This window comes from Eumetopias jubatus, unplaced genomic scaffold, assembly GCF_037043125.1.
Source record: "Eumetopias jubatus isolate StellerSeaLion01/CBP00866 unplaced genomic scaffold, mEumJub1_p1.0 scaffold_8, whole genome shotgun sequence".
NCBI lineage: Eukaryota > Metazoa > Chordata > Mammalia > Carnivora > Otariidae > Eumetopias > Eumetopias jubatus.
Window position 1 is genome coordinate 77408938 of NW_028274814.1, and position 23464 is coordinate 77432401.

The following is a 23464-nucleotide window of genomic DNA, read 5'->3' on the forward strand; positions in this document are numbered from 1 at the left end:
GTTGTGTTTTCACCAAGTGGAACTACCTAGAAGCTTGTTGGAAAGGTAAAACCTCTGGCCCCATCCCAGACCTAATGTATTGGAATCAGTACTTTATGAAGTACACATTAAAGTTTAAGAAGCACTGGTCTAAGCTACTTCCTGGCACTTTTATTCTTGGCAGAAACTATGTCGCAGTCCAGCCTGTGACTGCTGAGTATATGGGAATGTCCTTTAGAGAAGTATGATATGCTTTTGCAATTTGAGGTATTCTTTGAATAATTCCCAACTAAGTTGTGTCCAAAATAAGAAGTCCTTGAGTAACTAGCTTCCTTGGTCCCCTTCATTTTCAACCCTTTGAGATTTATCCCTTTATTCCCTATCTCCTTTCTCCTGATTTCCTGGGCATTTCCTTTGAATCCAGAGAAATCCTCCTCACCAGAGAGAAGCTTACACAGACTCAATTAAATGCCTGCTCTGTGTATAATGAAGAATAGTGTTAGGTGCAGCAGGGGCCATAGAAATTCAAAGGCTATTTGGCTCTCAGGAAACTTTTATTTAGTTGGAAAGGCATAAACATTCAGAGTAAAATTAATTTTATGCCTTATATTTGGGTAGTCCTTTGTCATCTACCATCACCTCTTCTGAACCTCTCCAATAGTTCTGTGATGTTGGTAGGAAGGGATTATTAGCCCCCCCCTTAAAGATAAAGAAGTCAGATATGGCATTTATCAATGCCATACGGCTGTTAAAGAGCTGGGGCGGGGGTATGTGTCCATGTCTTTCAGCTCTAAGTCCAGGCTGTTTTCTTTTTAAAATTCTTGTGCTGCATTGTACTCTCTACTACCAGATTAATTTAAAATAAAGAAAATGCAGTATAGGATTGCAAAAGTTTAATGTGGTAGTTAAGAGGAGAGAAATCATTTGCAAGAGTGAGGGGGCTTCAGTGAGGGAAGGATTCAACAGGATTTTGAAAGATGAGCAGAATATATCTGGACAGAGAAAGAGGGTGAGCAATCCAAGAAGAGGGACAAGAGGTAGAAAAGCAAAGTCTGGTGAAAGAATAATGATTAGACCAGAGTTCTTGGTCTATTTGGAAACTGGATTGTTTTGATCCAACTGAATGAGGCATCTGAATTACCCAGGTGTGAGAATCATTGTTTAGGGTAGAGGGACCACAGTGATTCCCTCTTTCCTTCATATTTTTGCACAGAATCCCCCATGTGGAGAGTCAGGGAGACATGACTGTCGATCTCTAGATGGTGGGACCTAAAGGTGGGAGTTTCTAGGTCGGGTTTTGTTTGATAGACTACCACATTTACTTTTTAAAGGCTTTGTATTACCTGTTTTAGATAGTTGGGAGTAGCTTCTTTCACCTTAGGGAAATGTGAGTAGATGGGTGTTCAGGATCACGGAAAAATAGTGAACTTCAGAAAGTGGTTGAGATCCAGGTCAATGAGAAGTGGCAGCATTCTAAAGGGCAGGGAACAAACCCTGGAGATTATAAAGGTGATTCTTAGGGGTGTACAGGCGCCCAGATCTGGATTGGTTTAGACCTAGAAGGAAGTGGAGTCTGATTGGACCACCTACCTGGGGGGGATCTGGCAGCTCGCCAAATAGGACCTGAAAGTCTAGGCTGGGCATGCCATTGTGACGTGGTCCAGCCAGTCTCAGCTTAAGCTCGCGCCTTGGTGGGGGTGGCCCACAGCAGTGGCCCCGCAGAGGCGGGAGCGGGGCCATGGCTGAGGTGGCTGGGTCCACTGGTGAATCCAAAGGCACTGAAGTTAAAACCCAGCAGGCCGCGGAGAAAACCCTCACGGCCCTGCCGAGGCAGGGCCTGCGCTCCGTGCTCAAAGTGTCCCAGCTGTTGCTCCGAGCCATCACCGAGCACAAAGGGCTGACTCTGGCTGCCCTCAAGAAGGAGCTTGGAAATGCTGGCTACGAAATGCGACGGAAGTGCTGCCGCCACTCGGGCGATGCACTCTGGTCTGAGGTTAAGGGCACGCTTCTCCGGGTCAGCAGCAGCGATGCTTCTGGCTACTTCAGGGTTTGGAAGATTCCGAAGCCGAAGAGAAGGCCAGGACGCCTGAGGTTGGAAGAGGGCGTGCGCTTTTCGAGGAGGACCCTTCCCCGGCCTTGGAGCCCACGGCGGCGCTGCACTCATCGCAGGGCCGCCAAGAAGGCCAGGGAAGTCTGGAGACGCAGCACGAAGGTAAACACAAGGGGGCGGAAGATAAGGCCAAGAGCCAAGGACTCGGTGCGTTCCAGAGCCAGGGAGGAAGTGAGGGCCAAGGGGATGGACGAGGGGAGAGGACGGACCAAGAAGGAAGACATCAGGCCTAGGACCCGAGAGAAGAGGCCAGGCCCGAAGCCCAGGGAAGAGAAGCAGCAGGACCCGGTGAAGCCGGTAAAACGCACCATCCAGAAGACAGCTTTGGTTAAAACTGACCGACATTCTAGCAGTCAGGGGAAGACTCATGACCTAAGGGCTGCTCGCACAAAGACTTACTAAATCTGAAAGTCTTTGGAATGCAGCCAGTTATTCGTAGTGTGGGAGCAATTTCCCTTCCTCCAGGCACAGATGCCCTTCCCCATAGGCTCTAATGAGAGCAGCTCTCACACACTGAAGTGGACAAAACTATATACAAGACCTTTCCACTACATCGTGTCCGTTTCCTCTTTGCCGCACATGGGTACGGGTGGGTGTTGAGGGGAGACATACAGCAAGGGGCGTATGGGGTGAAGAGACAAAAAGATGTCGAGATTCTGTTCCTGCTTCAGGCCACAGGACAATGCCTTTCAGAAGGAAAAAAGAAAACAGGTAAAAGAAAAGCAGCAACTTGGGGGGATTAGACAGAAGTGTTGAATTAACGTTAGACACCCAATCAAATCCAAATTGAGTTTTGGGGAGAAGGGCTTGTAAAGAGAGAAGTGGGGGGCATCGTCCGGGCAAGAGAAGAGTAGACAACTTTAAGTTGAGCGGTCCCACTGATCCAAAGTGTTCTTAACTGAAATTCCTTTTAGGAAAAAGGCCCTTCTCCCAAAGTTGATTGTAATGGGTCTGGAGTTTTTGCCTGACTTGATAATAGTATTTTAACTGTAAAACTTTATTAGGTCAGTCTTCAGTTAAATGAGAGTGTGTGAAAGCATCTAGAACAGGGCTTGGCACAGGGTAGGTGCTCATTACTGAGAGTTAAATAAGAGTATAAATAGTTTGTGATGATGTGATAATATGCTATAGCAGAAAACTCTGCCAGATCAGTACTTAATGAGACCAGGATTCTAGTCAAAGTTCTGCTACTCTGACCTTGGCTGAGTTGTTACTTAACCATTTATAGTCTTGTTTTCCTTCTCTGTAAAAAAAAGGTTGGAATAGGACTAAGATTGTTTTAGGTGGTTTTAAGTGTTAGTAAAATAAGGACTTAAAATATCATGACATTAGGCTTTGTTTGACAAAATGCAGTGAGGGAATTTTCAACTGGGAAAATACTAACTCCTAGAGAGGAAATAATTAAGATTTATAGAATACATATCAGAAATATAAGGAGATGGGAAGGCTAACTAATGAATAGCTAGGTCTTTTGCTTTTCTTAAAAAACAACATGTATTGAGCACCATATACCAAGTATAGAGCAAATGTATGATTTTTTTTTTTTTTTTTTTTTTTTAGTTCTGAATGCAGAGATTAAGAACAGCATGGGAATAGTGCTCATGCTATAGGTCATAATAGGACACAGAAATGGTTCCTAGGGAAGTAAAAACATCAGAGTAGCCGGTTCAGGGAAATGACTTGCTGTTTCCAGCTGAAGCCAAAGGAGTAGGGAAAAGGGAAACACTGGGAAGGTGCTTTTCATTCTTGTAAAGAGGTGAGAGTGACGGTGGGAGATGAGAATGATTTGGAACAACCTGGGGAGCTTTTTCAGTGTACCCTACCAAGCTTCTCCCGAGAGTCTGATATCTTCTACAAGGGGGAACAGGGTATGTGTATTTACACACACACAGAAGGGAAGGGAGGGAGGAGTGGGAAAGAAAGCTTAAGTGATACTAATATTCACCCTCTCACACCCTTAAATGAGAATCACTGCTTTAAACCTATGCAGAGCTACTAGCAAAATGCTTGCCGCGCATCTCATCTATAGATGATCTGAACTTTGAAAGTTCCCCCTGCTGTAATTAGGTTCACTGTGCACTTGAATTGTCTGTGAGTAGCAGAATGAAGCAAACAGAGTAAGAGAATAGGGAGCCATCTGGTAAAAGGTAGTGGGAAACATTGTCCATTGAGCACAATTAGAACAAAGTTAATCAGATGTCTTTATGATAGCCAGATGTACCACCTCTTTATGGTCCTGGGAGGTTTTTACCTAAACAATCAGATGGCCCAGAACTAGAAGCCTTTTCTCCTAAGATGGGATGGGAAGGACACTGGCAAAAATTTTTCTAGATTTACTAAGAATCATCACAGTTCTATATGTATTGTGATGATTTCTTTATTTAAGCACACTCCCAATCATTCAGTCAGTAAATTTGGCAGATCTATTAAGTGTCAGAATCTGACTGGTCATTTCAGATTATTTTTCATTGGTAAATTTTATGGTGGCTATACTCCAATGAAATACAAGAAATGATTTTAACTCATTGGCAAGCTATCCATATTATCTAGGTCATAATGCTAGCTGGGTACTTCTGTGAAAGGAATTCCCAAGAATAGTTAATCTCATCCCAAGTATTCACTAATGACTAAATGCCTGCAAGTATTCTGGGCACTTTGCTGAATGAAGATGGATAAAGCATAATCCCCACTTTTCACTGCTCACATTCTAGTGACATATTTGGGTTTTTAACTTTAGTCAGAGCAAATGGAACATCCCTGACCTCAATTCTTTGCTTTCCTTTTATCTCAACTGCCTCGTGTGATGATGATCAGAAAATTGTTGGACTTTAGAGTGGTAACAAAGTTTAGATGCCCTCTAGCATCATATATTCAATGACTGTTGATGAAACAGTTAACAGAAATACAAATGGCCTTTAAAAACATGAAAAGGTACAATTTTACTCACAAGGGAGATGCATATTAAAACAATAAGATAATATTTTTTTAATCAATTCAAAGGTTTTGAGAACCTACTCCATTGGTGAGGCTGTGGGAGATCAGGCACTCACACAATGCTAGTGAGTGTGTAAATGGAAGGAATCTGTCTTTCATAATTACAAATGCAAATGTCCTTTGATCCAGCAGAACCACTTTCTCTTTTAGATGTAAATGGATTTGTGAAAAGACTTATGTCCAAGGTATTCAGTGCAGCACTGCAGTAACAAAACAGAAAAGGAAATAATCTAAATGTTACTAGGGGACTAATTAAACTGAAGCTTCCAATACAGTGAAGCTGCATGCAGCTGTAAAAAGGAGATTCTCGATGTATTATTATGACAAGCACCCAAAGATATAGTAAGTGAAAAAACAATTCAGGACATTAAGTATACCATACTGCCTTTTGTGTAAAATGAAGGAAAATATACCTCTTTGTAATTGTATAAAATTCTGGAAAGATACACACACAAAAACTTACTGGTTCTCCACTGGGAGGGGAAGATGATGGGAATTGTAGAGGATACATAGAAATGAGACTCTCTTACTCTCTCTTTTTTTGTATTTTCAAAGAACATGTACATTGTAACTTGTTCAAAAATAAGGTAAAAAAATTCCACACAATTGTCAGTTATAGCTTTTTCATTTATAAGGTGGTTTGTACTTTTGCATGCATTATTTCATTTCATTTTCACCTCAGTCTCTTAGATCTTAAGTGAAAAAGCTAATGTTTGGAAAATGTGCACTTTAGAAATTGGCTTTTAACTATGGACTCCAGTGCTCTCTTGTCTACAGCTACCCATGCCAAAGGGGACCTCACCATCCACTCAGTAACTCTCTGAGACATCCTTTCTATGTAGGTAAAGGGCAGGAGTTAGAACTCATTTCTACATTGTTTTAAAAGTTTGAGGTTTCTTGTGGGGGAGGGTGTTCTCAAACACATTGCAGGGTGTATTTTCAGAGCATGGAAACATCTCCATTTGTCAGTGGTCTCCAAACAGTAGCTGTCCCCCCTCCTCTGGGGAGCTCTGTGATGACAAGTCTATGAGGTTGGGCTGGAGATCACTTCAGCCACAACCTAAATGCCTAGCAAGGAGAGGAAGACATTCTGGGAAATAAATATAGGGGCACCATGTCAGAAAGAGAACTTTAAAAAGAGAAAAAGCCAAAGGATTTAGAAGAGAGGAACTGAAGACTGAGGGGGTGTCAGCATGAAGCATTGGATGGGGCTGAGAAAGGCACTGAGAGAAGGGAGCAAGGAGAGGAAGGCAAGATTTCAATAGACACCACTGGAGATGGCAGAGAGAACGGGGTGGTGGGAATGCAAGCTGGTGCAGCCACTCTGGAAAACAGTATGGAGGTTACTCAAGAAGTGGAAAATAGAGCTACCCTACGACCCAGCAATTGCACTACTGGGTATTTACCCCAAAGATACAAATGATCTGAAGGGGCACCTGCACCCCAATGTTTATAGCAGCAATGTCCACAATAGCCAAACTATAGAAAGAGCCCAGATTTCCATTGACAGATGAATGGGTAAAGAAGATGTCATATATATATATACAATGGAATACTACTCAGCCATCAAAAAATGAAATCTTGCCATTTGCAACGATGTGGATAGAACTAGAGGGTATTATGTGAAGGGAAATAAGTCAGAGAAAGACATTTATCCTATGATCTCACTCATGTGGAATTTAAGAAACAAACAGGATCATAGGGGAAGAGAGGAAAACATAAAACAAGACGAAATCAGGGAGACAAACCGTAAGAGACTCTTAATCATAGGAAACAAACTGAGGGTTACTGGAGGGGATGGGGGTGAGGGGAGGGAGTAACTGGGTGATGGACATTAAGGAGGGTACGTGATGTTCATTACATCCCATGCTCATTGCACTGGGTGTTATATGCAACTGATGAATAACTGAACTCTACCTTGGAAACTAATAATACACTATCTGTTAATTAATTGAATTTAAAGAAAAAAATAAAAATAAACGGCGAGAACAGGGGCCTCAGTGAACAATCACAGCTGTGTTACTCTTCCCCCTTTTTGGTTAGGAGAAAGACCAGACTTGTCAAGAGTATTACTCCAGGTGACTGGAGGAAGTAAGAGTGAACACAAGAAAACAGGGAAATATGAAGCATGGTGGTAGGTGTCAGAACAGCCTGGCTGGTGCTCAGGGAGCTGTAGAGGTGGATCATCCCCTAAACAGTAGGCCTGAAGCTCCATTAAGGCACCTCCCATGGAGGAAGAGCAAAGCCTTTGGGTTGCACTCAAGGCCCGGGGAGGGGTTCCTTCCCCTCTTTCCCACACCCCAGGAAGCTCCACAGGTGGGAGGCTGTGTCAGTGGGTCAGAGGCTGGCAATTTCCATGCCAGCTTCCCTTGTTTTCTCCCACACTATTTTTTTCTGTTACCTTATTCTCTTGATAACTTCTGCTATATGCCCATCCTCTTTACCCACAAAGGTGAGTATGTCTGGTGGACCCAGCTCCTGCCTAACCCCATCTGTGCATGCCTCCTCGGGTTCCCCTCACATCGCCAATTATTGTAAATTTGCCTAGGGGGTCAAGTCACCACCATCACCTCAGTCTCTAGACTCGGCTTACCACTTTAAGGGGCTCCCAAGAGCAGGGTCAGCACTTGAATGACCCCGAGATGGAAGGCCTCCTCAGATTTGCTCCCTAGGCCCTTACCTGCCTTACCCTAGGCCTAGTCCTGCTCAGTACTCTGCTTCCCTCATCTCCAGGTTGGGTTAAGACCAGCTAACTGGGGAGGGACATCTGGAAGCCAGGACACCAAGAGGGAAATGGGGAGGCCTAACTTGTGGCATCTTAAGGTTTATGTTTTTGGGAGGGGCAGTGAAGGGGCTCACACATGGCTGTGTAACTCCCCCCAGAGCTATCTGGGGTCCCCCACTCTGTGGCAGCCTTTTGATCACCAGAGAAGAGCTGAGAATGGAGGAAAGAGGAGAGGAGAGGACTGAGATAGGAAATCAGTGATACAGCCAATACGACCTTTATTCAACTGACAGGGACCACAGGAACATATTAGAGACCCTAAGGATACAGACCAAGTTCCCCAGTGGGTAACCCATGGGAAATTCACAGTCCATCAGAGGGAACCAAGTCAGACAACAGCTAGAAATCTGGCAGGCACAGAGCAGTTGGGCTGGATAGCAAGTGGGCATACACCTCCGAAGCTTCCTGTATGAGGGTGCCGTGGTGGCAGTATTGTGAGGCATGGCAGGAAAGTGGTGCCAGGGAAGGGCTCGGCTGAGGAACATGCTGAGTACAGGGCCTGTGTTAACACTTGTTCTCCCAGGTCTGGGATAGCAGTGCCTGGCACATAGTGAGCTGGCCAAAAATGGCTTTAGAATTGAAACTGATTCTCAGAAACCACAAGAGACAGGAAGGGACTAAGCAAATCAAAGTAGCAAAAAGTAGAAATCCACTTTGGAAACTACATCAAGGGAAAAAGAGCCTGCAGGGAATGGAGTGCAGGGCCTGGACTTGGCAGTATAGACAACCTGTTGGCCAGATTAGGGTGGGTGAGGAAGGGTCAGAGAGAGAGGAAGAGATGCAGAGTGGTGAGATGGCAGCTGAGTTGCTAGAGCCAAGCCAAGGATCTGAGGGAAGGAAGTGGGAAGTATGAGCAATTGACCCTGCTTCGTAGGCTTAAAGCTGACAAACTGGACAACAGGCAGAGGGACAGAGGGCTCTTAATGGAACAGAATTGGCTAGAAGCTTGAAGAGGACTAACTATGATGGAAAGAGGATAGGGACTAGAAGAACAAATACCCTTGGGGAGGTGAGGCATGCCCCAGGCGAAACAAAAAAAACAAACCAAACCAAACTAACAGAAAAAGAGAAGTGGGAGTGAAGAGTGAGGAAGGAGCTCCATTTATTGGGAAAATGGAGGCAGGGACTCCTCCCTGGGGCCTGAAGTTGAAGAAAACTATAGCCAAGTTTCTCCATCTTGGGGAGAGGGGCTGATCACCTCCCCCCAAACTCCAACCTTTTGATCTTGGGAGAGCCCCACAGGGGTGGTGGGTTTGCAACGGTCAGTTCAGTCCGTCCTCATGAGTTTGGTTAGGAGAGGAGCTAGAGGAGGTAATGGGACCAGGGCCTGCAAGACAGGTCCCTTCCTGCAGTCTGAATTGGACAAAATCTTCAAAGCAGGAAATGTATTTTTGACATAGGTGCCATGGCTTAATTGATTACAACTCCACCTGGTAAACAGAGTCTGGGTTCAAATCTCGCTTGTGTCACATATTACTAAATGAGCTTGGTTCTTTCTTGTGTCCTGGGGGCTCTCCAATGCTTCTGTTGCCCTTGCCCATAGGGTAGGCAAATCATGGTTAGGAATCCCTTGCACGGTACCTCATTGATCTCCAATGCAATTGTGAGGTTGGAAAACTTGGTTCCTTAAGGGTTTGTGAGAGCCAGCCTTACTCTCTATCCTGCGCTAAATGTTCACCTTGAATGCCTCCAGGCCAACTTATTAGGCCAGGAGAAGGACCAGGTAACTAGCAAAGGAAGACCATTTCCTTGGATGTGGTTTTTCAGTTTTACATTGGATTTCCCCTCTTTGAGGTACCTGCTCCTTTTTGTCCTTTCAGATTTCTGGACCCATGAATCCTCAGTGTCCACTGTAGAAGCTCTAGCCCCAATCAGTCACAACAGTTCGGTAGTGGCCCCAACCAGTTTCTAAAATTGTTGACTAACCCAGTCCTGTCACTGATTTAAGGGTGGGGACTCAATGAGACCAGAACTGAGGACAAACTAGCCTTGAGGGGTTGCAGAAAATAAATTTGACAAGATTCCCCTTTCTCCCTATTTGAAGAGGGTGAGGTACCACTGATTGAAGTGGAATTTGAATCTCCTGGCCAGTAATTCTCAAACTTTAGCATACATCAGATGTTCTGGAAGGCAAGTGAAGACTGATTGCTGGGCTCTGCTCTCAAAAGAGTTTCTGATTCAGTTTGTCTGGGGTGGAGCCTGAGAATTTGCATTTCTAAAACAAGTTTCCAGGTGATGTCGATGTTGCTGGTTCAGAGACCACATTTTGAAACCCAAGACCTAATATAGCACTCCAGGGAATAGAAGGAAATTTTGCCAGCTCAGGATTTCTAAGGGGTCTAAGGGAATAGACTTCACCTTTCTGTTACTGTCCAGCACCCCTCATCCCCATCCAGTGCACTCATCTGAACAGAGATGTAAAGAACATGTCTCCTGGCATCTCTGGTTCTGAGTCAGGACTCACCTTGCCCTTGATGGAAATAAGGAAACAGTAGTTTGAGTGCAGGAGTACAGGAAAGGAAAGGATTTTGTCACAAATTATCACACCTTTAGCTCCCTGAAGGTATAACATCACTTTGACAAGGGAAAACTTTTGCCTTCCACTTCTACATCAGTGTTAAGGCTTAAAATGTAAATAACTCTGGTGACTAAACATAACATAATAAAAAAAATGTAAATAACTCTGGGAAAAGCTAACACTTTGAAGGGATTCTTTGCAGACATACTTTGATGGGGGGACAAAGGGGAGGTATTTGGGACCTGAACAGGGTAGAGGCACCACAGAAGGAAAAGGTGACAGGTTCCTGAAGATGGACGTCCCCATTTTACATTTGCCCAGAGAGAACACAGAGACAGGTTTTTTTTTTATTTAAAGGGGGTAGGGTGGACATGTAGCAAAGCCAGTTAGGAGAAAGATGGGAGATTCCCTGTGAGAAAAATCATTCAAATCTATTCACCCATCTGATGGCTGCTGCTTATTTTATTTTTTCGTCCAAGGGAAGTGGTATTGGACCGAGGTAGAGAAGACAGTGGTATACCAGAAATGACCTAAAGGGATGTCCTTTCTGCAGAAAGCTTTTAGACTCCATCATGCCTTTCATTTGGGTGCTATGACTGCACCCACACTTTGGGGGCTTTACTTGCTATCCTTACAATTACTAAAACAGATCAACTGCTGGAGGTTAACATTTGGTTATTAAGATGTGTGATCTGATAGTACAGAGAGTCACTTCCCACAAGTCTTTAAAATAAGGTTTGTGAGGAGCTCCATTTGTCAGCTTGTCATCTTTAAAAAAAAAATAGAGTAGAGTATCAGCAATACTCTTCTAGTCATTAAAGACTAGACTCTGTCTTTATACCCTACTGCCTCTGATATCTTAGTCCTTAAAATATTTAGTGATCCTTGCCTTGTAACTTTTGACACAAATATATAAATGATCATATTGGGTCAGGGTAACTCCCAATGACCCCAGTTTAGTTATTCCATGGATAGGCTCTGAACCTGCTAAATGTGTATATAAAACTAAGTGAACTGCTAATGTCTGTTTTTCTCAAAAGGGTGTTTCTGGTTTTTATCAGAGTCTCATAAGGGTCTGTGACCTAAAACAGGTTCTGAACCATTGCTTACATAGAGCTGATCTGCATTAATGAATGAGGCATAGTGAGAGGGTAAAAGAAATGGCACAGTCCAGTTTTACCACTGGAATCCAATACTCTCTTATACCCTGGGGTATCTCTAATCCTAAAATGCTCCTGTCTCTGAGGACCTTACAAAAGGCTGGCCATTTTGCTCTATTTGTAGGAACGTAAGCAAGAGAAGTGCATTCCAGGCAAAGAAGGAAGGCTGCTCTGAGTGGCAGAACGGAGGTGGGGGCTGGGTTGCTCAAGTCATATCCACTCTAAGAAGCCCAGTCAACAAAATGACCCTATTTTCAGCTCCATTTGGGTCCAGAATTCTAAGGAGCTGTGATTCACCCAGTTTTTCCTAAGCAAATGCGACAATCACTAAACTAGATTGTTGCAGCTTACTTCCTCTTGCCTCTCTGGTTAATTCCACCAATTGTGGTCGAGAAATAAGTGTGTTAAGGAAAAACCAGAATCTAAGCATTAAAGAGAAATTATCCCACTTTCATCTGCTTTGCTCCTCTCTCCCTAACCCCAAACTGCTCTTACATACAAGATAATTTTTAAATTATAAGATTGGTATTAACACATTATCAATAAAGCAAAACAATGACCAACTCATCAACCAACAGATGCTAGAATACTTATGCAAGTCCTGGAGTTAAAAGAGTCTTAGTGTGGCTACCTTCCCAGAATTGGGAAGTAAACCCAATGCACAGCCCCCCCGCCCCCCATCAGCTGAAAAGCTAAACCATAGCCATTTCCCCTAAAATTCTGTTTCTGGGAGAATGAGATCCTCAAGAAAAACTGTCTCCTTGATAAGGCAATCAAGGTCAAATAAGAGAGATGACAACAACCTGCAAGCACTGCGATTCCTGTCCTAATTTCCCAGCACTAAAACAAGACAAAGAAAGCACTCAGCACAAAGCTTCTATATGTACCTTACTTGAAATCGACAAGAAACAGCTCACCTCACTGAGGATGTGTCTTTCTCTCTTCTCCCAGGCAAAAAGAATCTGTGGCCCAGAGATTTAGACCTAGACATATATTATCCACAGTTGTCTTGATCTCAGTAATACCGAGGAAGGCTTTACACCTCAACTCTCACAGCTTAACCCGTCACTTAACCCTTTCCACCAGGGCTCCCTTAATCGCTCAGCTTACTTCCTATCTTGAAACAAAACAAAAAATCCCATACAATCCCTACTACCCTCATCCCCAGAAAACAGTCCCTAGAAAATCTAGCTTGTACAGTTTGCACTTTGCATGCTCTCTTCAAAGACCCTGCACACAGATACACATAGACACAAAAAGACACAGTCAAGAGGAGAGGGGTCTGTTCACGGGGATAAAGATTTTTTTCTTCTGTGTGGGCCTGGGTCCCTTGGTGGGGTATAAGTCCATCTCTTAGCATTGTAGCGTGATCGCTCATCTGAACATGTGTATGAGGAAGATGAAGGGAGTTGGAATAAGGGTGAAAAGGTTCTTGTTTCTATTTTTCAACAGGTGGGGGTAAGAGGTGTGGATGTATATTTGGATGATCAGGGAAAGGGTGATGGACCCACACAGGAATGAGGTCTGCCCCTCAGCTTTCATTTGAATAAAAAAAGGACTCTGGTGCCTGATCACTATCTCTTTCCTGTTTGCTCATTACTCTCTAACCCAGTGTTCACCAGTGTGTTTCATGGAGTCACCAGTTCTGTGGGATGTGAAATAGAAAGGACAGAGGTCAAATCCATTTAGGAAACACTGCATTAAAAGAGGCTTAACAATTCTCTGTATGAATAAGTTCTCAGAGCCTTCAACATGCTAATATGGTCTTTCTCTCTATATACAGAGAGGATATAATAGTTACAGTATACAAAGGTGTTACTCAAATATTTAACTGGCATGGCATAGACTCCAACCACTTAGAATGGACCTCAGCCATAAACTGCTGATTCTCAAGTGGTACCCTTGAGAATGGGCTAGGGCTGAATATCAGCCCATGCAGTAAGCATTGTTTCCTAAAAGTTTTGCCCAAAGAACTCCATTTTATGTGGTATCTCACAGAACTGGTGAGAAATGTCTGGCCAATGTTAGAACCTCATCTTTCGAGGGATGGAGCCAGGGCTCATGATTCTGGCCACTGGGGTGCAGGAGAGGGGCAGTTCTGGCAGAGACTCCTGGTAGCACCAGCTGCTGATAGATGTGACCACAGCTGCAGCAGAAACAGATTTCAAAAGACAGCTGTCCCTCTGTCCCAGCTGCTCCGGGGACTTTGTCCCTGGTGGGTCAGCAGGTGTCTGTCCAGGTGATGTTTACGGCCAAAGCTCTTTTCACAGCGAGGGCACTGGAAGGGCTTCTCCCCAGTATGGGTCAGCCAGTGTCTCACCAGGTGGTGCCGTCGGCCAAAACTCTTCCCACACTCAGTGCACACATGGCATTTTGGCACTGGTGGGGCACGCTGCCGTTTCCTAGCCCCTGGGCTCTCTCCAACCTCTTGGCCCTTGCAGGATTTGCCTTCCGCATGCACTCTCTGGTGGCTGGCCAGATGGGAGTTGCATCGGAAATTCTTGCCACACTCTGAGCACCTGCTGGGCTTGTCATGTAGGTGGGTTTTCTGGTGCCGGATCAGGTGGTGTCTTCGCCCGAAGCTCTTTTCACACTTGAGGCAGCTGTAGGGCCGCTCCCCAGTGTGTGTTTGCTGGTGCCTGGCAAGGTGGGAGCCCCACACAAACTGTTTCCCACATTGGGGGCATGTGTGTGGTCTTAACAGGGAATCCATCTCTGTGCTACATAGAAGGTTTGAGAAGCTATCTTCCTGAAGAAAAGGTGGGCCCAGGAGCATTCCTCTGGAGCCCCTGGGCATGGAATCCCAGCTCTCATCCTGTTCTGGGTTCCAGAGAACAGTATCTTCAGACACACTAGATAACATTCGGGGAGGTTCTGCTTCTAGTTCAGGGGTATCACCCTCGTGCTCACTTCCATCTCCTGTGGAGAAGGGAAAATACCAACCCCAAGAGGGGAGTCACAAGAGAGTACTCCGGGACCCAAGTCACACGTGAAGTTGTCTGATTCCTGTTAGGGCCTAAACCTCACCCCATAAAGGCTGGGAGAACAGACTCCAATGTTGTATAAGACAGTGCAAGAGGTGTAGAAGTTAAAAACCTAAGCTTAGGAGGCAGATTACCCAATTTTGAATCTCAGCTTTCCCACTTAACTTTTGTAAGCCTTCATTTCCTCTTCTGTAAAATGGGAATAATTATAAAATAGATGTTATAAGATAGGTACTATAATACCTGCACATAGTGAGCACTTAGTAAATGGTTTGTGCTATTGTTGTTATTTATTTATTTATTACAATTACTTCCATCTTCCTGCCTAAGCATAGATGGAGAGAGTTAAGAAATGTGCTGGAGTGCCTGCGTGGCTCAGTCAGTTAAGCGACTGCCTTCGGCTCGGGTCATGATCTCAGGGTGCTGGGATCGAGCCCCGCATCGGGCTCCCTGCTCCGCGGGAAGCCTGCTTCTCCCTCTCCCACTCCCCCTGCTTGTGTACCCTTCTCTCACTGTCTCTCTGTCAAATAAATAAATAAAATCTTAAAAAAAAAAAAAAGAAAGAAAAAGAAAAGAAAAGAAATGTGCTGCAATCCTTACTGGCTAAGTGACCACCTGTCAGCAATACTAGAGACACTCCGGAAAGCATCTCCACAATGGGTGGGAGGTTGAACAATAACATCAACAGTAACAACAACAACAACTAACATTTATTGAGTGCTTATTATGTGTCTGGTACTGTTCTACTCTGTTAATATATTGAAATCTCACAATAATTTACTGATGAGCAACCCAAACAGGGGTTACTTTTCCAAGGTTCCCAGGTGTAGGCCTGGATTCAAATCCACAAAGTTTGGTTCTAGAGCCTGCCTTCTAAACCTTTCTGCTACACTGTCTTGCCTTTGAAGAAAAAGATCTGTAAACTTTTTGACTCTGTAACTCACTGAGCAGAGAAGGGATTAGATGGACATGTAACAATGACATTCCGAGAGGGTTGAAAGCAGTGGCTGAAAGTCTATACTAGGTGCTTACCTGTGTATGTGACCCTCAGGATGTCCCTCTCCTCCAAGTCCTGAGGGTCAGGAACCCATTGTTCTTCCCCTCCTTCCAGTTGAGAAAGCATGTCCAGTTTGGGAATTGGAAATCCTGCCCATGGGAAAGGAAAACAGAGATGTCAGTGAGTTCAACTGTAATTCCATTTCTGAAAAAAAGCTGTTTACTAGATTACTCCTTGGAACTGAAGATAAAAGAAGGCCAGATACAGGCCTCTCTCCCGTCCCCATTTCTGTTAAGTCCCTCTTCTTTCTCTTAGAAAATCATATTGTCTTACCTAGCATGTCTGTTTCCTTCCACTCAAATTTCAAATACTTCCAGCCCAACTGTCCTTAACTTCACTTAATTAGCCCTACCACAGCTGTCCTACCCCCACTCCCATCTTACCTAGATGGCTTGCTGAGTTTCCAAGGACTCAGGTTCTATCACTTAAATGTCCTTCTCTCTGCTTTGTAAGAACTTCCCAATTCCCAACCAAGAAGAGCCTGAAGTTCTCTTCACAATTCAGCATTATTTTGCTGTTGTTTTTAAGAAATGACACCTCATTTCCATTCTCTCTGGATTAGCCCTAATGCTCTTTCTCTGGTGAAAGCTTAGACAGATTTCCAGCCAAGGAAAGAACCCTAGATAGACACTATCCAATAGCTCTGGAGCAGATGGCTCCATCCTCCCAGAATAATAATCTTTTAAAAGTAGCTAGGGAAGATCATGCTTACTTAGAGAGACCACTATCCCACAGTTTTCCTGCATGACATATTCTCCATAAAAGTCTGTCTGAGAAGGGTCCAGGCTCCGCCACTCCTCCTGAGAGAAGCACAATGACACATCCTTGATGGTTACCAGGCCCTGAAACAAAATGTAGCATCATCTGTCAGTAATTGTTCCTTAAGGAAAATGTGATCCCAGTGTAAAAGGCTGAAGTAGTAGACGAGAGGCCATGACAGCATCTAGAGAAAGAACTTCCCAGAGGTCCCTGGGTAAAGCATATAGTTTTGGTGAAAGATAAATGAGCAGATGGGCAAAAGTATGGTCAGTGAGTGAGTGAGGATAATGTCTCTGGAGCAGTTTCCCACTGGGACCATGGGAAGTTGGAGGCACCATGAACTCATCGCTCCCTCTGTTTGACTACAGAGTTTGTCTGCCCAGTCTTTCTCACTTGCCTTATTCTTTTCATTGCAGAAATTGGGTACTAGCCTCTCCTTCCACCACTTGACCTTTCCTTTTCTATCAGCACAAAATCATTTAGATAAAACATTCTTTCTTGCCCTGCGCCCCCCATGCCATATCCTTATCTTTTGAGACAGCATAGTATAGTGGTTAGGAGCCCAGATTCTTGAGCCAAATGACTCCTAGCTCTGCCACTTATTAGCAGTTTGTCCTTACACAAGTGCCTTAATCTCTTCCTACTCTATTTTCTCATCTGTAAAATGGGCCTAATTGGGTTTCTCTCAGGGTTAAATGGGTTAATATACATAAAGCATTCAGAGAATTGCAAGATGGTAAGCACTCTGGGAGTGTAGCTACTACGACTATTATTATCTTCCCCTGGGTCTCCCAGTGCCTTCTGAATCTAAACCTATTTCTCTGTCTGGCTCTGCCCCTCTTTACACCTCTCTATCTTCTCTTCTTTTCTATAAATCCTCCATTATCCACCCAGTCCTGCCTACTTTATGTTCTTTCAAGCTTCCTTCAGGTCCTCTTTTCCTAATCTTTCCAGATTTTTTTCTTAAAGGACATTAACAAATTGTTCTTTAAAAAAATCTCTCTAGGGATGGCATGGCCATCCATTAGAAACAACTTAACCTCTCGGAATTCCCCTCTTCTTGTCATGCCTCCACTCATTTTTTCAAGGGTATTATAAGCCCCGTGGAAAGGTAATCTGTTCAGTTATAAGATGAAGATACCATTAGTGATGTGAGATAACAAATCGATAGGCTGATGCTGAGGCTACAGAAAGGCAGCAGTGATGAGACCCTGGGAGAGGCCAAGGGAAGCAGATAGCCCACCTGTGATCCTGCCGCAAGAAGTGCAGCTGCCATCTCCCAATCTCCGGTGCTCCCCTCCTGGGGAATGGCAGGAACCCAGGGAGCTGACTGAGCTGGAGAGGAGAAAGAGGAACCACTAGAAATGGACCATCCACCCTTTCCCAGTGAAAGCCTGGGCCCCATGTTAGAGGAGCTTAAGGGTCACATTTTCCTATATCTATGCCCCTTGGTAAAACTCAAATGCATACACATAGTGGAAGAGACATTCACTCAAAATGTTCTGCAAGGCTATTAGGTGGTTTTTACAAGAGCTTATATGTCAGCCATCTCTACTAGGCTAGCTGTGGTTTGAATTTATATTATTTGAATATAATTTTCACCTAGTAAAGTGCATCTTACTGGGTGTGTTCTCAACAGTAATCGGAGTTGTTGTCACTTCCTTTGTCTCCCACATTCAATACCACTAACCATGCACTTGCAGCATGTGGAAGGAGTGATCATGCAAGAAATGGGAGAAGCCCAGTTTTATGGTTTACAGAATCCAGGGACTCCTTACATTCCTGTGACCAGGGCCCAGGAAGCCAGGACGAATGGACTAGTCCTGGTACAGGTTACCATACTCAAACACACATACACCCTCTAGGCTCTCACCCTTCTCCTGAAGGGACTGTGGCTCCTCTTCAAGGTCACAGCATAGGTGTTCCAGTGGCCCTGGTGCTGTTCTCCATGGCCCCTCTTCTTGGCTTCCCCTTTCCACCTGAGGCTCTGCTCCATCCAGCTGGACATTCATTGACTCCCATCCTGTCCCCAGGACTGCGGTCTGTTCTGAAAGCATTTTTGCTGCAAACCCAAATTGTGACCTGGAACAAATTCATTATCAGCTGTGCCCATTCAAAATGGAAAGGGGTGATATTCCTAAGGGAGTTATGGAGAACAGCCTCAGGGATAAAAAGATGAAACTGGGTAAGAGAAGCTTGATGGCAGATGAACTTTAAAAGCTTGGTGTGTTCCAATCAACTGAGCCTGGGCCAAGCTTCTTGGAGGAACTCAGAAGTGAGCAGGTGCTAAACAGCAAAGTCACTAACAGTTATTTTGGGGACCTCATTGCAGAAACAGAATATCACTGACGGCTGGAAGAACTTCATTAAAACAAACAAGCAAACAAACAAAAACAATCCTGGAAATTCAAAAGCTATTCATTTAATTCCAACAAATACAATGAAGTAAGCAATCTGGACACATGTAGGATGGGATGTGCACTGACTTACACTCAACAAAAATGGATATAATCACATATAAGATTTTCTGCCACAAATCCCATTCTCATCAATTAGTTCAGAATGAAATGATTACTATAGGTAGAAGACCCAGCCGAATGTGTGTGTGTATGTGTGTGCATGTGTGTGTGGGTGTGTAAGGAGCACACCCCTCCTTTATAAGACTGAACCAAATGACACCTCACTTAAGCCTCAACAAAGAGACATAACCTGTCACTCTGAGGCAGAAAATGAGAACTGGTAGTAAATGTGGTGGAAAGACCAATAACTTAGAAAGCAGGTATAAAAATCCAAAATAACCATAACAGACAGGAGAAATTGATCAGTGAGGAATTGATTCTAATTGAAAAAAAGAACACAAAGGGTTTGAACCAGAGTGGATAAAGGGGAAATAGTTGATGCTAACATGACCTCAGTGGGTGAATTAACAACCCTGTGAGTTGAGACACAGGAAAGAACCTGAGACATAAGAAAGAACCAGTCAGATCTCATTAGAAAAATATATTCAGTTTTAAAGAAGGGTATGAAGAAGCCAGAATATGTTTCATCAGAAGAAACAAAAGTGGAGAAAGGGATGGGAAATATGGCCATTGGGAAAAGTTAAAAACAATAGACATAGTTTTCTCCTGTCTAGGGAAAAAAAGCTGATGAATGATGCTACTAAGAAAGAGAAATGGTTTATATCTCTGTATAGATCTATTCTGTTGATTGCAAGAGAAGAGATTTAGGTTAAAGATATTCTTTCTTTCTTTCTTTCTTTTTTACAGATTTTATTTATTTATTTTAGAGAGAGAGGGAGAGAGAGAGAGAAAGAGAGAGTGCACACAAGCAGGGGGAGGGGCAGAGGGAGAAGCTGAGCAGGGGCTCGATCCCAGGACCCTGGGATCATGACTTCAGTCCAAGGCAGACACTTAACCAACTGAGCCACCCAGGCAAAAATTCTTAACAATAATTCTGTAGTGCACAGGACCAGGTTGTGGGCTTTTCTTTTCTCTGGACATCTTAGGAGTCAGAACAGGTCTCAGGTGTTGTGACAAGGGCTTCCCTGACTTCTGGCAGAGAAACAGTCTATGAGACTGCAGAGTCCTTTTTGCTTGGCAACTTTTTTTGTGTGTGTGTGATTATTATTCAGTACTCAAGCAGTCAGAGCCAGTGAAAGGCTTCCAAAAACAGGTCAGAACCTTGGTTAACTATCCTGGCTCACTCATATCTATTCAGTAACATTTGCAGGAACCCAGAAGCCCAGGACAGGTAATGACAGATGTCAAGTTGTTTATTTTCTTGCCTATCTGTCTTTGACAAAAGAGGTAGGTGGCAACCCTAAAACCAATGCACAGGAAGGCAACAAATTACCCTTTCATCTCAGAAGTCCAAAGAAGTCTCAGGGCCTCATGGGAACATCCTGGACTGATTCCCAGCTTAGGAGGTTTCCTTTTCAGAGACTTCTCGTGAGAAAGGAAAATTCCCAATAAAGCAATAAAGGGAAACTTCCATTTTAACTCTCTCTTCTGAATTCCAGCCCCTGTATTTGCCTTATTTTTAGCATATAAGGCACCAATTCCCTCTCCTCACTGGAGGTCTTCTTTGTTTCTCAAGCTCCCTTTGAATATCCTCCCTCAGCGTTTACCTACAAATACCTGGACACCTGTCTCAAACTCATTTCTCCATCTCCCCAGCACAGTGCCTTGATGGGAAGCCTCTTTCTGCAGAGCCTACTGGGCTAGCGGTGAGCCTCTCCAGACCACGGACAGAAAACCTCTGGAAGTGCTGAAAATCTCAGCAACAAGGGGGTGGGTACTTATCCTCACACTGCATTTCCTCCGATGTTCACTCTCTCAGAGCCAGCACCTGGGCAGCTAAGGGTGTCAGCCCTAACCAGGTTTCTCCTGGCTCCAGGATGTTCCCAGGCCTACTGGAGCGTGGGTTCTAGGGCTTCCATTTCCCACTTTTCCTCACATATCCGAGAGTCAGGGCACCTGCTGAAGGAAGTTTTTGCAGCGCGCGCTGTTGGACAGGGAAAAGAGGGTGTAAGGAAAGGAGCAGCCCAAGGGCACAGGGACGAGTCGCTCTCTGTCAGAGAACCCTGCCCTCTGCCCCGGGTGGGGCAGGGGCGGGACGGGCGCCTGCTCCTAAGTAGGGTTGCTTCTCCCCTCCTTCTTGTCACAGTGCCCCTGGAGAGGGTCAGATTTCAGAGAATCCGAGAGAGGCAGAGCTGGGGCAGGGGAAGTGAGGTCAGAAAAACAGGTTTCCCCTTAACCGGGGCAAGAGCAAGTCAAGAGAAAGGAGCCACGGGGTAACCTGTGCGCGAGTGACAGCGGCGGGAACCCGCGGGGCCTGACAGCGACGCCGGAGACGGGGAAGCCAGGGCGAGGGGCGGGCGCAGAATGTCAGTGGGGCCGACCCCCCGGTGAAGGCAGCGACCCGGAGGCCGCGTCCATCCTCCCCCCCGCCCCATGGGTGACTGGGCCCCCACCCGCCGCCCCGGGAAGCCTGGCGTCCCTCCCTCCAGCCGCGACTCCCTGCGGCCCGGCCCCACTCACCCTGGTCGGCTTGGCCTGCGGCCCGAGCCTCCCTCCAGGGCGCCGCCTGCCCCTCCCCTCCGCCCTCCGCTTCGTCGGAGCCGGCGGCCGCGGAGCCAGCGACGGGCGGAGACGGCGGCCGGGCGGGCGCGGGCGGGGCGGACACAGGAAATCCCCGCCCGCTTCCGGGGCTCGGCGGCAGCGGCAGCGGCGGCGGCGTGGGGGAGGGGGTGTGGGGGTGAGGGGGTGGGCAGGCCGCGGCCCCCACGCCCCCCGCGCCCGGGCCCGCCGAGTCCCGGATCTCGGCGCCCGCCCGCCCGAGGACGCCGCGGGCCCAGGCGTCCGGATCCCGCCTACGGTGGCCGCCCGCCCGCGCCCGCTCCCTGACTGACCATTTTCGGTCCCGGCCCCTCGGCCTCCCACGGGGTTCTCTGCACACGGGATCATTAATTACCCCGACATTTAATAACCGCGCGTTATATGCCAGACAATCGCTGTGAAAGCGAATTCTCAGGCAACAGTCCGGAATTCCTCGAAGAGCTTGACTGACTTCTAGGTTTCAAGACAGCAAGGATAGGGGGCTTGAGAGAGCCCTGAGGAGTCACTCGTTCCGCTTGAGGGATAGTCAGGTTGACTTCACCGAGACTGTGCTCTCTGAAGTAGGCCTTGTAGCCGCATTGTCCGGTCTGCGGGAGCCACTAGCCCCATGTGGCTGCTGAGTGCTCGCGGGGTGGCTAGTCCAAACAGAGTTGTGTTGTAACACACACACCAGATGTAGATGAATTAACAAAATGTCGAAGAGCTAATAAGCAGTATTTGGCATGTATAGGGTTAAATACATTATTAAAACTAATTCCACCTACTTCTTTTCACTTTTTAAATATGGCTACTGAAATTATTAATTTATATATGTTGCCTGCGTTATTTTTCTATTGACAGAGCTACCTGGAACGAAGCATTAAGATAAGTTTGACTGAAAAAGATGAGAAGGGATTACAAAACAGAATAAACCATGATACCATTAGAATCTGTTTATAATCTACAAATCACATTATTTCATTATCACAACAATTCTATAAAATTTTATAGGCTTAAAAAATAAGTGACTCACTTAAGGTCATAGGTGGCAATCATTCCTTTAATAAAAATTTATTTTTTTTGCCAGGCGCTGTAACTAAATGCTGGCAGTCAGAGATCCCAAAGGAATTAACTGTGGATTCAAGGACTCAGTCTTTGGAAACTCAAGTCAACAAATATTTGCTATCAAATGTAAGAGATGCTAAAATGGAGGAATATACTCTGCACTAGGAACAAAGAAATACATATGTATGGGAGGAAATCAGAGAATGCCTCACAGGAGTCTTGAGGCAGAGGAGAGTGGAAAGGGCTTCATAATGAGAAAGAAGAGAATGTGCTAGACGTGTAATTGGGAAAGGGTACAGAGCATATTCTAGAACCAATCATAGGATATGTAGGGGGAGTGGTACAGCCAGGTTTTCTATCTCAGGTCCTGGAACTAAGTCTAGGGGTTCTTTTCATTTATGTTACCACTGTTGATAAATACAAGGTGTGTTAACCAGGGTAGACTGATGAAACCAGTATCTCAGTGTTTTAACACAATAAAGGCTTATGTTTCATACAAGTCAGTGTATAGTGGGTTAACTGGGGCCAATGGTGGGCTGTCCCTTGCTCTCATGGAAGGACATGGCTTTTATCATGTGACTCCACCATCACTGGTTGCCTTGGAATCATCCAATCTATGTGCCTCAGATAAGGGAGGAGAGCCGTGGTGGACTTATTAGAGATACCACGGGGGCCAGCCCTAGAAGTGGAGTACATCATTTTCACCCCATTCCCTTAGTCTGAATTCAGGTGTGTAGTCACATTGTCCCACCTAACTGCAGGGGTGACTGGAAAGTAAAATGCTTGTACCTGGTAGAAAAGGAAATGGGGTTTAATGAACACTTACATTGCCTCTGCTACACAGTGTTAAACTGAACTTAACCAAGCACCTAAACCTGACTTTACTTAAAAGGGATATTTGGGGAAAGCTGGCAGCCAGATAGATGGGAGAGGCAGCCCAGACTCTCCTCTCTTCTT

The 23464-nt window shown here is 45.2% G+C and overlaps 2 protein-coding genes across 2 annotated transcripts; one reads left to right on the top strand and one right to left on the bottom strand.

The window, feature by feature from the left end:
* The first annotated feature begins 1693 nt into the window (after positions 1 to 1693).
* Positions 1694 to 2491, top strand: H1-7 (H1.7 linker histone). The gene has a single exon (XM_028123094.2). It carries the CDS (start codon positions 1718 to 1720, stop codon positions 2489 to 2491), a length of 774 nt encoding a protein of 257 aa, XP_027978895.1. The 5' UTR covers positions 1694 to 1717.
* A 3118-nt stretch (positions 2492 to 5609) lies between these two features.
* On the bottom strand, positions 5610 to 21481 carry ZNF641 (zinc finger protein 641). The gene is made up of 6 exons (XM_028123093.2): positions 21386 to 21481; positions 18220 to 18428; positions 17590 to 17681; positions 16300 to 16429; positions 15563 to 15676; positions 5610 to 14465 (listed from the first exon to the last, which is right to left on the bottom strand). The coding sequence occupies exons 2-6, from the start codon at positions 18401 to 18403 to the stop codon at positions 13711 to 13713; spliced, it is 1275 nt and encodes a 424-aa protein (XP_027978894.1). The 5' UTR covers positions 18404 to 18428; positions 21386 to 21481; the 3' UTR covers positions 5610 to 13710.
* Between the last annotated feature and the right edge of the window lie 1983 nt (positions 21482 to 23464).

Coding starts and splice junctions, on each gene's coding strand:
- H1-7 (XM_028123094.2), top strand. CDS start 1,718: ATGGCTGAGGTGGCTGGGTCCACTGGTGAATCCAAAGGCACTGAAGTT.
- ZNF641 (XM_028123093.2), bottom strand. CDS start 18,403: ATGCTTTCAGAACAGACCGCAGTCCTGGGGACAGGATGGGAGTCAATG. Junction 17,682..18,219: donor ACAGTCCCTTCAGGAGAAGG/GTGAGAGCCTAG, acceptor TCTCCTCTCCAG/CTCAGTCAGCTCCCTGGGTT. Junction 16,430..17,589: donor TTCTTGCGGCAGGATCACAG/GTGGGCTATCTG, acceptor ATTTTGTTTCAG/GGCCTGGTAACCATCAAGGA.